Source organism: Oenanthe melanoleuca, chromosome 23 (assembly GCF_029582105.1).
Source record: "Oenanthe melanoleuca isolate GR-GAL-2019-014 chromosome 23, OMel1.0, whole genome shotgun sequence".
Classification (NCBI taxonomy): domain Eukaryota; kingdom Metazoa; phylum Chordata; class Aves; order Passeriformes; family Muscicapidae; genus Oenanthe; species Oenanthe melanoleuca.
This window is the reverse complement of record NC_079356.1, coordinates 5,755,029-5,768,171: the sequence shown is the minus strand read 5'-3', so window position 1 is coordinate 5,768,171 and position 13,143 is coordinate 5,755,029. Positions and strand designations below refer to the sequence as shown.

The 13,143-nt window shown below is 54.8% G+C and overlaps 1 protein-coding gene and 1 long non-coding RNA gene across 4 annotated transcripts in view; both read right to left on the bottom strand.

Moving 5' to 3' along the window:
- Positions 1 to 12,080, bottom strand: part of RPS6KA1 (ribosomal protein S6 kinase A1) — a 29,989-nt gene extending 17,909 nt beyond the window's left edge. Inside the window, exons 1-2 of one of the 3 annotated variants that reach the window (XM_056509238.1) lie at positions 11,942 to 12,080; positions 6,108 to 6,152 (exon numbers count right to left, since the gene is read on the bottom strand). In XM_056509238.1, coding sequence (XP_056365213.1) covers positions 6,108 to 6,152; positions 11,942 to 12,004 — 108 coding nt within the window. In that variant the 5' untranslated portion in view covers positions 12,005 to 12,080. The remainder of the gene's footprint in view (positions 1 to 6,107; positions 6,153 to 11,941) is intronic. The other 2 variants (XM_056509239.1, XM_056509240.1) reach the window with 2 other exon arrangements.
- Positions 2,094 to 4,838, bottom strand: LOC130262268 (uncharacterized). Its single transcript, XR_008842088.1, has 2 exons — positions 4,512 to 4,838; positions 2,094 to 4,386 (listed from the first exon to the last, which is right to left on the bottom strand). It is a non-coding gene; the product is annotated as an uncharacterized LOC130262268 (long non-coding RNA).
- Positions 12,081 to 13,143: the final 1,063 nt, after the last annotated feature.

Here is a 13,143-nt window from a genome sequence, read left to right as displayed (position 1 = left end):
GGGTTTTCTCAAGCAAAGCCTGAGCCTGAGGAAGGGAGGAGGCAGAGGGTGGCTCACACAGCTGAGCCCTGTCCTTGTGCTTCACAACATCCCTCTTGATCTGCTCAGTTTTTAACCAATTTGTTTCATAGGGAAACCAGAATTCTGCATTATGTCAGAGGGCTCAGGCTGGTTTTGGGATGGAGAGAGCAGAGATGCTCCAGCACAGGCACCCCCTCACACCCCCCGGACTCCTCCTGCTCCTGGCTCTATCCAGAGCTATGTTGGCAACAGATCCTGAAAGTTTCTTAAAAAAAATAAATAAATTAATACAATTTCTCCACCCTTTCCAGGCACCACAAGCTGCAACTGGCCAGGATCAGCTGACAATGAGCTGTTTGGGCTAAAGATACAAGCTCAGGCAAAAGATGTTCCCAAACTCCTTGGAGACTTCCCAATGGCTCCAGTGCTGCTGCAGCTGCCAGGCTGTGAGAGGAGCAGGGGAGCCAGCAGGACTTTGCACCCAATGAACCGTGACACTGGAGAGGAGAACACCTTTAACAGCCAGGAGATAAGGAATTATTCAGTTCTGCAGCTTCTACAGAGCAAACCAGCCTCCCCTTCCTGCAGCCCTACACAAACCTCCCAGCAGGGAGGGGAGCTCTGCTCCCAGCAAATTCCAACCAGCTCCAGTCAGTAAAACCAGGAGACCCCGTCCCAAATGCATAATCCCACTCTGAGGGAGCAGCACTAAAGCACCACCTTCCATCAGGGCAAGGGCAGCTCTGCTGCTTTCAGTAGAAAAGCTGAAAAGTCTTTCTAGCTGAATTATAAAATACAACACTGGTTTCACAACAAGAACCAAGACTTGTTTGCTGCCCTTGGAGAAATCGTGGGATGTGGAAACTATTCTGTGTGGCAGGAACGGCAGAATTCCACACTCCTCCCACAGCACTCGGGCTGCCCTCCCCTCGCAAGGCACACAGACAGAGATCACATCCATGTCCTTCCTGAACACAGAGATCACATCCATGCCCTTTCTGAACACAGAGATCATATCCATGTCCTTCCTGAGCACAGAGATCACATCCATCCCCTTCCCAAACATGAAGATCACATCCATGCCCTTCCCCAAAATCACACCACAGGAATTGCAGCCACCCCACACTGTGAACACCATATTTTGTCCTGTTTCCCTCAGATGCTTTTTTAAGGAGTTCTTCTCTCCTCACTCTGTCCCTGTGGAGACCCTAGGGGTCCCCTCCTGGACCTCAAAGAGGACCACTGACCCCAGTGCTGGTGTCCTCTGCCCATCACCTCCCCCTCTGACAGCAGCCACGGCACATTCCCAATCTGTATCCAGGCCAGCCTGGGCTGTGCAGGAAAATCCAGCTGTGACAGCGAGGGGATCATTTCAGCCACATCTCAGGAGCACAGAGAGTCCTCCCGGAGCAGCTCTGCCCACAGCCAGGCTTCAAGCACAAACAGGGACAAACTCCCTCCTTTTCTGTATCCAAAGGGGTGACGTTTCCCAGCTGTGCTCTCCAGGACTGGCAAGGGAAGGACCTGGAGTTCACTCTGCAGTTGGGAAACCCTTCCTGCCTCAGAGCTGCAATGAGATCAGCAGGAGTTGTTGCAATGCTCTGCTCCCACTGCTCGGAGCCTGCCCCGAGCACACACAGAGGGGATTTCCTAAGGGAGATGGAAAAGGGCTCCAGGCAAGGCAGGAATTCTTGGATAGCTGGGACTCCCCTCCCTGGATGGTCCTCACCCCTGGCAGCCCTGGCAGGCAGCACAGTGCAACCAGAGGGAAAAGAGCTTCACCTGGAGCTATGGAAGGAATTCACTGCTCATGTCCAAACCAGGCTTCACTTCCAAATAAAGCTGAGACTGGTGAAGCTGCAGGAGCTTCAGGCAGATTTGTGTGTGCAGGAAGAATTCCAACCAGCATCTTGGCCAGCCAGGGGCACCCCAAGCTCCCAGTGGCTGGGGTAGATGACCCAGTGACCCAAACCCACTCTGACCCCCTTAAAAATCAAACATGAATGAGTTACTTGGGGTCCTTTCCAGTGCCAGCCCTCACCACTGTCCCCTCCAAGTACAGGACACAGTAACAGATTTTCAGGTTTTTTTTCCTTCAATAAAAGCAGCTTTCTGGAGACAGAACATGAGGCAGCTTCTATGAACTCACCAGGGGGATGGAAATGGCAGAGAAGAAGCCAGAGCGGTTTGGATGGATCGGGGACCCTGTGGGAGGGCTGCTGGAGCAGCCTCTGCTGCATTCTTGTGTGCAAGTCCTGTAAACTGACCCCTCTTCAATTATTCATTAGAGTCTGCAGCTCATCAGAGACTCTGCTCCTCAAACAGGCATTTATTTGTGTTTCTGAAGAGCTCAGGAGCTGCTGTTCGCCATAGCCCAGCCCTGCCAAGGACACAGAGCAAAGCCAGGAACAGGCCAGGCAGCTGTCAGGCACTGCTGGAGCAGCAAACCCACTTGATTCCTTCAGCTGACAAGGCAGAGCAGCCAGTTTGAACTCAGAGCTTTACCAGTGATAGGCTGCAAAAGCCAAATGTTAAAGTGGCCACAGTCCCTGCAGCGTCAGGGAAATTTCCAGGAGCACCACAGCACACTGGAGATGTTCTGCTCCCAGTCCTGCCCAGCCTGGCCAGTCTGGCCAGAACACTGCAGGCTGAGAGCCACAGGAGAGGGGCAGTGGGCTGGGAGGGGATTTGCTGAGGTACCTCTGCCTCTCCCCACAGCTCCACAGCTTTGCAGGCCTGGAGGAAGCAGCAGCAGCTATGCAAACATGCACAGAGCAGAGCACTCACTTGTTTGTTTTGAAACTCTTCACGTTAAGAGGCTGTGATTAGTGGTGTCCAGCATTGACCAGGGTGTGGGTCCTGCTCTCAGCCTGGACCCTCACTGGACACACAGGCAAGGCTGGAAGGGCTTGGAGCACCCTGGGCCAGGGGAAGGTGTCCCTGCCCTGGATTCCTTCATGCCCTTGCAAGACGCTGCAGGGAAGGACCTGCCTGCAAGCTTCACCTGGTCAGGATAAACCAACAGAAGCTACACAGACCTGGGGAAAAGTCTCATCTCTCCCTCTCCTGCACAGCCCCAGCCAGGCTCAGCCTGCCTGGTGTCTGTGGCAGAGCTCATCCCTGCTCCAGTCTCAAAGGTCTCTTTTATGGTGCAGAGCTGGGAGAGCTCAGTTCTTGCCTTCCCCAGTTCTCACTGTGCTCTGTGATTATCACCCCAGAACCCTCAGCCCGTTCCCCAGAGAGAGTGTGGGCACACTCAGCACTGCAATTCCACTCCTCTGCTTTTCATGATGAAGTGATTTCACTAATTGGGTGTTTTACTTCCATGTATAATTCCTTGGCACCTTCAGGGAGCACAAGCTCACCCCTCAGCCAAGCTGGCTGCAGAGCAGGCTGAAAAACCCCAATTATGAGAGCTTCCATTTTTCCACTCAATTCAGTTGCTGTTCCCCAGCTGAACAAGGACCAATTTCAACTAACCTGGCAATTAAAATTTAGAGAACACAGGAGGGAACGGGGATCTGTACCCAGAGAGGCTTTTAACCACCACCACCACCAAGGAGGATGAGAAAAAAATCCATCCTTGTACCCATCCCTCATTGGATCAGCACCTGGTGTTAGGGATGTGGCCATGGTTTACCCTGCTTTCAGTGCAAATTCAAAACAGCCTCATCCCCTGCACTGTGAGCATTGACTCTTCCCCAGCCCTAAGCAACACAAGGATCTTGCAGACATTCCCAGGGAAAACACCCTGAGGAACTGGGGCCTGCAGGGACTTGTGCACCACAACTGCTCTTGAAAGGTAGAAAACACAAGAGGTTGTGAAATGCACCAGCTGTCCTTGGTAGGGAGCTGAGCTGGAGCTACAAAAGCAGCAAGAAAGTCCCAGAATGGGGCCAGGTTGGCCCAAACCATCCCCTCGCTGCCTCTGCTGTGACTCCATCCTCGAGGCATCCCATCCATCAGTCACACCACCAACTGAGAACTTCCTGACTCTTTTGAGGAACTCCTGGATTTCCTGCTTTTCAGAGAGTCCTTGGTGATGGCCCAGGCACACCAGGTCTGTCCTTCTGTGCTTTGGCATCATCCTGCTGGCAGGGTGGGGAGGGACAGGGCTGAGCGTGGGCGCTGAGTAATCGCCGCTGCTGCCGCTTCAGGTTATTTTTAGCAGAGTTCACAGAATGAGCTGCAAAAGGATAGCACAAACCTGGAAAAAAGGTGCCTCTTCCCCTTGCAGCTGTCCACACACAGCACAGAAGGGGATGGGAGGGAGCCTGAGCAACCTTCAGCATGACAAGAGTCACCTCGGATGGTGACAGAGGTAGAGCAGAGCCAGGAGCTGCTGCTGTCTCGCCACAAGAAGAACTGAAACACAAATACTCTGGGTGCTGCCTGCTCCCCCATCTGCAGCATCTCAGGGCAGAGCTTGCCCTTAAGCTGAAGGTATGTGTTTACAGGAGGGATTTCATTTGTGCTGGTAGCAAACATACCTTGTACAAACTTGGAAAACGCCACCGAGGTTATTTCAGGAGTGTGCAGCAGAGCTCTGGGTGCTCAAAAGTTACCCAAAATGGGATTGTCAGACACTGCTCACAAGCATTTTGGCCACAGGGCCTCTGAAAAGTGGAAAGCAGGACACCTGCAGCAGCACAGGGCTCTTGTGGTGCCCCTGCTCTGGGATGTTGGAGAACTTGCTCCAGCTGGGACTGCATGTCCATATCCCACAGAGCAGCACAGGGAACCTCAAGTGCTTTTTGGATTCTATCTCATGATCTTTCTGTGAAATGGCACCTAGAGATGGAATCAGCCAAGGTTTATCTCAGTGATGTCCTTCAAAGAGAAAAAAATCCTAAATGATTTTTAAATTTTAAGGAAGGATGGTTTAGCCAAGTATTTTAAGATGAAAGAGGCAAAGTCTCAAACCTTAAGAAACCCAGCTGGAATCCATTTTTTCCCCATGCCAGAGATGCAGGCACAGTGAAGAGTTGTAAACCCACTGTTCTCGGGGGAGGAAAGTGCAGGTTTCAGTGACCTGAATTCATCTGACCCAAAGATTTCTTTGCAAGCCACTGAAGAAGTGCCAGGCCAGCTCCAGAGTGGGACAGAGAGGCAGAACAGGTAGGAGAGATGCTCTGGCACTGCTAGAAATTCACAAATGTCTCAGGGAAAAAAAAAACTGGCTGAAATGTAGATAACTGGGATTTATGTTTAAATGTCTTTTACTAAAAATACAACATAACCATCTGGAAAAACAACCCAAGGAGCCCCCAGAGCCTTGGGCAGGGCGATGATTCAGAGAGAGAAGCTGCCCCAGGGCCCTTGCTGCAGGTACAGAGCTCCTGACAAGCCTCAGGGAGGCTGCCCAGGGCAAATCCAACGTGTTGTGTGTCATTCTCCACGCTCAGAGCACGGCTGGATCAGAAAAGGAAATCCTGAAGGGATTATGATTTCACGGTACTGACATGGCTCTCCTGCTCTGCAGAGTGCAGGATGGAAGAATGGGCACAGTCAGGAAACAGCAGAGTGCTGGTCCTGCAATGGGGAGGTGCATGTTCCCATGTGAGCTGGGTGAGCTTTGGGTGTCTCACAAGGACCAGCAGGTTCAGATCCCTGCCCAAAACATGGGACACAGCAGCTCAGCTCTGTCATTCCCAGCTGATGCTCATAGGGATGCAGAGGGTGATCTGGCAAAGGTGGAGCCTCTCCCAGCCCCACCAAAGCAAGAGAATAAACAGATACCAGACACAGCAAGGACATCTGTGCCAAAACCATCAAATGCTCTTGTGCTTCTCATCCCAACTGGCAAGACCATAGCACAGAGAAAGGCACAAACACAGCACTGAAACACCCCAGGGGTTCTCAGCCTTGGCTACAGCCTCCACTCCAAGGCAGCCCTCCAGAAAACCTTCCAGGCACGTTTGGATGGCCAAAGGGACAGGAAGACAGGGGTTGATCTTTCCTCTTCCCCATCTCCAGTCCCTTGCACTCCCATGTGCACTCCTGCAGATTTCCAGGGTTTAAAAACAACCATCCCCATCCTGCTCTTGTCAGCTCACACCCCCTAGGAAACCCCGGGGCGTTTTTACCTTGGATGGAGGATTCCCACCTTCTTCTGGAGCTGCCTGCCCATTCTGCAAAGGAAGAGAACCCGCAGTTAGCACGTGCTAGGCATGGGACAGTTTCTCACGTCTCTCACAAAAGCTTTGGGAGCCCCTCAGGTGGGACAAACAAGCCAGGGGGACACTTTGGATACGGTACAGGGTGGTTCGAACATTTCCCCATACACCAAACTCTTGTCCTGTAACTTGTTTGAAAGAAAGTCTCTTGCTCACAGTCTCTCCACTCTTCCCTCAGATGAAATTGGGGCTCCTTATCCACCCAGTATCACCCGAAGGATGCCTGGGGTGGCTGGTGCAGGTTGTCCCGGGGCACCACGAGCTTCCCCATCCTCCTGCACCACTCTGGGACCACTGGCAGCAGCCAGAAGAGTTAACAACCATTGTTAACGTGACTGTGGGCTTGAATTGGAGCGTTCTCAGTTATTTATTACCCCATCGCAGCTGATAGAGGCAGGGAATCGGCCCCACCCGCCCGGCTCCACAAAGTCACAGCGGGTGACCCGAACTGGCACCAGGACACCCCGGGCACGGACCCGGGAGGGATCAGGTTCGGCACCGGCACCGCCTGGGGCAGCCAGGGGAGGAAAATGGGTGGGATTTCATCGAGACACAGATACTCAGAGCAGGGTAAGCACGTACGGGAGGTTTTCTGCAGACTGTGGAGAAAAACAAGGGCAAGAAGACTTTGCTTTGACATCTGTTTGCACTGCAGTCCCAGGTTCCAAAAATGATGGCATTCCTCTGAAAGAACAAGGGCAGTTTATTCCCTCCTTTTCAGAAGCTGTGGGGCAAGTGAAGAGTTGCAATGCCAGTGGATTGGAGCCCCAGATCCTCACTGATCCAGAACTGTGTTCTAGATCCTTTCAGGAACTGACACAAACGAAGCCAACTCCTTCCCTGGAGCAGCAAGGATCCATTGGTATGATCAGCCTGACTTCTAACTCAGGTCTCCACTATACTGCAATGTTTACATCTCCATGGACCCGATCTGAGCTCCACAACTCACCTTATTCCCAACTTGGCTTTAAGTTCCAAAGTAGTTTCAGCCAAGGACTGAAAGCTCCGAGTTCTCCCAGAGGAATGCTGCCCTGGTGTTTACACAGAGCCCTGGGTGCCATTAGCACAGAGAATAACTGAGCAGTGAAGTAAGAATTTGTGTTTATGAACGGCCCCCACAAGGCAGGGGAGACACAGCACTGGAGATAACCACACTTGGAAGCAGGCTGATGTTTATTGTCACCCCTGCACAGCTCACAGCTGGCTGCTAACCCAAACCACAGCTCAGGGAGGGCTGCTTTTCTCCCAAACAGCTTAAGAAGCAGAATTTCTGTGTTGGACAGAGGGAAGCAGAGCCTGGCTCTTGGTCTGGAGGACAGATTCACAAGGCAGGAGAGTGGATGCAAGGGGTGTCCAAACCCTCAGCCTCAAGGTGAGCTGAGAGACACCAGGTGATACCTCCAGAGCCACCAGACTGCCGAGAGCTGAGTTTTATCAGCTCCCTGCTCCGAGGAAAACTTGTCCTTCTGCTGCTGACAGAAACCCATCCTCCCTCGGATGGAAGGGACGGGGAAGGGAAGAGAGCAGTGTCCGTGCCAGGGAGGTTTCCTGGGCATGCAGCTCCCTGGTCTTATAGGGATGAAATGGTCGCTTTCTCAGGCTGGCAGAAGTCAGATGTGTGAGCAGAGAGTTGCAGCGTTTAGAGCCAAGTGCTCCCTCTCTACCCCAGAGCAAAACCAGTCCTCATTCCCTCATATGGAATTGCAGGGCCATTTGTAAATGTTTCAGATGGAAACACAGCTCCAGACTCATCACCTCCCGAGATAAAATATGGCTCTTCAGCACGTCACGAGCAGGGCTGAAATAGTTTGTGGGTTTCTTGGGTTGACATTTGCCTCTTTAAAAGGCTTTATTTCTGCCCTGCCCCTGCACACCACACACAGCAGGGGAGCAGGTGCAGCTGCCCTCTCACAGCACCCTGGGGCTGCCAAGGAGCCTCCCAAATGTCCTGCACTGAGAGAACTCCCAGGATCTCCCTCCTGCAGCAACCAGGAAACGTCTGCTGCAGGAGAGAGGCACAGCTCTTCCCTGGGGTGCCCAGGGCAGCGAGGAACTCACCCAGGCTGTATCAGAGCAGGGCTTGGGCTGCTGCTGAGGCAGCCACAGGAGCCTCTCCGGGAGTCCTGAGCCTGTCCTTGCATCCTTGCAGCTTTGCAGTGCCCTTCCTCGGGGTGAGCAGAAATGGGGATTACAGAGCTGATCTGGGGGCACGTGAAGCAGCAGCCCAGCAGCCAGGGCACCTCTGGGCCACTGACCCACCCTTCCAACTGGCCCAGAGGGGACGCAAAGCCCTTCTGAGCACCCACTGGGACAGTTTCCTTAATAGCAAGAAAGGATCCTGGAAAACAAGTGTGCTCCATTACGCAACCGCCAGCCTGGCTGAACTTGGCAGATATTTATCTTAGGACATCTTGCGTTTTAAATCCTTTTAATTCCACATAATCCGCAGCACAGGGAGCGATTTCCAGAGCAGGCCAGCGTGCTCTGATGTGAAACCAGGACGAGGCACATCCTGGCAGGGCCATGGGGACAGTGCCCAGTGCTGCTCTGAGGTCACACCTCCAGCTCAAGTCATCCCAGGTTATTGACAGCTCTGCCTGCAAGAGCTGCCTGCTGCTGTTCCTGCAGCCTCACCAACTCTGAGGTGCCCCAGAACACCTCCCAAGTACCCAGAGATGCTTTCACCCAACTCTCATGAGCCATGAAACACTCAAGGAAGGAGCAGGGGAAGAAACCCTTCACCCCAGAGCTCCTCTAGTCTGACACAAGGCATGTTTAAATTATTACCATTAAGTGAAATTTATGGATCTTGCCTATTGCAGTTCAGAGAAAGGAAATAATTCTACAAAAATAGAGATCTCCAAATGAACTCTGGTAGCCCAAACAGAGGAATGTCTGCACAAGGCACATCAGAGATGACAGCCACTCAGCTGTCTCCCTTGTCTCTCAATTGTAGTTTGCACAGCTCAAGCTACCATGCATGAGAAAAGTGTTATTCATGAGTAGCTCCTGCTCAATAAAGGGTGATACATATATACGGGCAAAAATAATTAGCTAGAAGTGCTGGAGTTTGGCGTAATCCCACGTCAGCTGCATTGTTGTAGGTTTGTGTAAGGAAAGAAGAATTTGAAGCAAAGCGGAGCCCTGATGAGAGATCCATTGCTATGGGGATGAAATAACGGAATCAAAGAAACACAGAATGCTTTGGGATGGAAAGGACCTCAAAGCTCATCTCATTCCCCTGCCATGGGAACCTTCCACTGTCCCAGGCTGCTCCAAGCCCCAATGTCCAGCCTGGCCTTGGGCACTGCCAGGGATCCAGGGGCAGCCACAGCTGCTCTGTGCCAGGGCCTGCCAGGGAAGGAGTTCTGTGTCAATCAACTCCATTCTCCAGAGTTTGCACTCTGCCCCAGCCACGTTTTTCTACTACAAAAGCAATATTTGGAATAATATAAGCAGAAGAGAAAACGTCAAGGGTAAAAAAAAAAAAAGCAGGAGAAATGATTGCAAAGCTCAGCCTCCAGGACAGGGGCACTCGGCTCCTGCCAGGGCACAGCTCAAGCTCCCATTGCCACCCACTCCCACGCATTCCCTGGCAAGGCTGAGCTCGGTGGGCTGGGACAAGGGGCACCACAGGGCCAGTTTTCCCAGAACACAGTGGAAAAACCCCAAATCCCTCAACAATAGGACTGATGCCTCCACCAGCGCGGTGACAGCACCTCTGCTCCATGACTCAGAAAGCAAAGGTCGGAGGAAGCCGGTTTCTAACCTGGATGGCAGCGATCCCAGGGCAATTTACGTAACCGGTGTTCCAGAAACGTCTCCTTGCTTTCTTAGTGGTGCCACCTCTCCCAGGAGTGCTGAAAACTTCCCCCTTGGGCCCCAGCCCTTGGCGATTTTAGCCTCAAAGTGCAAAACTCCTCCCAAGCCCTGTTCCCGCTCCACTGCTGGACCTCGGGGAACTCTCTAACATCTGACCCAGGTGTAGAGGTGAAGAACACCTGTATTATTTTCCTCACTGCAATTGAGTGTGTACTTATCATTTTAAACCAAAGGAAGGTGAATTGCTAAGTCCCACTTGAGATCCTGAGACAAAAAAAGCCTGATCTGCTGAAATCCCGCCTGCACGTGGCGCCTGACCTGAGCCGGAATTGTGGCCAAGGTGAGGCGGGGGAAGGGGAGAGCCAGAGCTCCCTGCAGTTTGAGTTTGGATTATCACACCCGTTCCTAAGGCGGAGAGGAAAGCAACCCGTGCCGCTGCCCCGAGCCCCCGGCAGCGATCCCGGGGCGCTGCACCGGGACCAGCCGGGATCAGCGCCGAACGAGCCTCGCCCGCGGCTCGCACTGCCCCGGGCACTGGCTTCGGCTTCCTCCCACTCTGATCGAGCGGCGTTTGCTGCCTTTTCAGGCATCTCCCTTCTTAGGAAGGGAGGAACCACAAATAAAAGCCGTGTCTCCCAGCAGTAACCTACGGCCTGGCTCTGGGCACAGGGCACGATTTGGGAATTGCTGCAGGAATTCCCTCTGCTCCCAGTTTGGAGTACAAACTCCTCCTCATCCAGCGATGCTCCAGAGCTAAGGCTCCTCACCCCCCGCACCTTCGTGCCAGGTGTTTGGCGCAGGCAGAGCCTCCCCACCTCCCGGGGGCTCCAGGAGAAGCTGTGCCATACCTGGCTGATGAAAATCAGGAAACCTCACCTTGAATGGCCAGTGCCTCCCTGCTGTCCCTGCTCAAAGCACAGACCTCCGAAAAGGCAATTTTAAACAGCAATGAGCAAATCTGTCCAATTAACCATGGAGACGCCCCCAGGTACAATAACGGAGTGTGACACCATCAAAGCCAGAACGACAGGAAAGCACCAAGGTCTGTGAAACACCTGGGACAAAATCCCCACCTCCCCTTGGTTTCTCCAGGAGAGCTCCTCGTCCAGTTCCAGTGAGATGTTGAACTGAGGAGTGCCAGAGCTGTGCCTCAGCCCTGGGTGACAACTGCTGCAAGCTGTTCCTTCCTTTGGAAAGGGCTGTGATGCCAGCCCCCAGATGTGCACAGGGGATGAGCTCCATCTCATCTGGCTTGGGGGTCTTAATGAGGAGGAAAAGAGCCAAGTGGGAGGGAAGAGCAGACGTCCAGCCAAGTGACACCCGAGCGTGATCGGAGTTGGCAGCGCAGGCCTGTACGAGAAGACGGCGCTGGGAGGGTGAGGGAGAAAACCCCCAAAACTGAGATCTTTATTCCCTGGGCCTTCAGCCGGGTCCGCTTCCTCCGTGCCCGGGAGATCTGGGAGTGCTGCCGGCACTCCCCGAACAATCACAGCCCGCACGAGCAGCGGCGGGCACGGCAGCCCCCGGTGCCCCGAGCACGGCGAGCCCCGAGCACAGCGAGCCCCGGGAGGGCACAGCGAGCCCCGGGCGGGCACGGCGAGCCCCGGGCGGACACGGCGAGCCCCGGGCGGACACGGCGAGCCCCGGGCGGACACGAAGAGCACCGGGCGGACACGAAGAGCACCGGGCGGACACGGCGAGCCCAGAGCGGATACAGCGAGCCCCGGGCGCACACGGCGAGCCCGGAGCGGGGCCGGAGCAGCCCCAGCAGCCCAACCAGGGCTCCGCTGGCCGCGCTCCCCCGGCGCGGGGAGCGGCTCGGCTTGGCTCGGTTCGGCTCGGCGGCACCGCGGGTCCCGCCGGGCGCTCCTTTGTTCGGCGGAGCCCCCCGCCCCGGAGCGCCCCCGGCCGTGGCCGCTCACCTCCGTGTCCAGATGCACCAGCTCCATGTCGGGCCAAGGCTGGGCCAGCTGGGCGAGCGGCATCGCTGCGGGCGGCTGCCCGCGCCGGGCTGGCTCCGAGCGCCGGCGGGCCGGGCACCCAGCGGCTCCGGGCCGGGCCGGGGCGGGGCGGGGGCGGCACCGGGGAGGGGCTGCGGGGATCCCCCGCCCGGAGCATCCGGCACAGCCCGCCCGGCGGCGGGGGGCGATGGCAACGAGGAATCGCCGGATCGATGGGGTTGGAAAAGCTCCGCCGCGAGCATCGGCTCCGGCTGTTCCCCAGCACCGGCCCGAGGCCACCGCTGACCCGTGCCGCTGAGTGCCACATCCGCACGGCTTTTAAATCCCTCCAGGCACGGTGACTCAACCTGGGCAGCGTGTTTCAATGCCTGACCACCCTTTTGCTTAAGAAATATTTCCCAATATCCAGCCCAAACCTCCCCCGAGGCAGCTTGAAGCAGTTCCCTCTCCTCCTGTCCCTGTTCCCTGGAGCAGAGCCCGACCCCCCCGGCTGTCCCCTCCTGTCAGGGAGTTGTGTAGAGCCACAAGGACGCCCCGATCCCCCTTTTCTCCAGGCTGAGCCCCTTCCCAGCGCCCTCAGCCACTCCTGGGGCTCCAGCCCCTTCCCAGCTCCCTTCCCTTCCCTGGACACCCCCAGTCCCTCAGTGTCTCTGACCCCACAATTTGAGGGGCCTCAGCAGTGCCAGCACAGGGAACAGGCACAGCCCTGGGCCTGTGGCCACACCATGGCTGGGACAGCCCAGATGATTTTCACTGGAAGGCTGAAACTGGGAAGTGATGCATGCATGCATCATGAAATATCTGTTCTGGGAAACCTGGGAGCCTGCCAGGGACAGCTGTGGCTGAGCCAGTGGAAGATGTTCCTACCCATGGCAGAACAAGATAAAAATCTCTTCCAACCCAAACCATTCTGTGGCTCTGCACAATCCTCAAGCATCACGAACAACTGAAACTTACTCACAAATACATAACACTGAGTCCTGCTCTTCTGTGCCTTGGAAAGATTTTTCCTCTGAGAGTGTCCAGCTGTTTCCCTGTGTGCACAATCTGCACCAGGAGAGGTGAGGACAAACATGGTGACACGGCTCAGATCACTGCTGAACTCAGGAAACTGCTCCAGGAAATCCGGGTTCCAGATCTGAGATGAGCCATGAATCACTGCT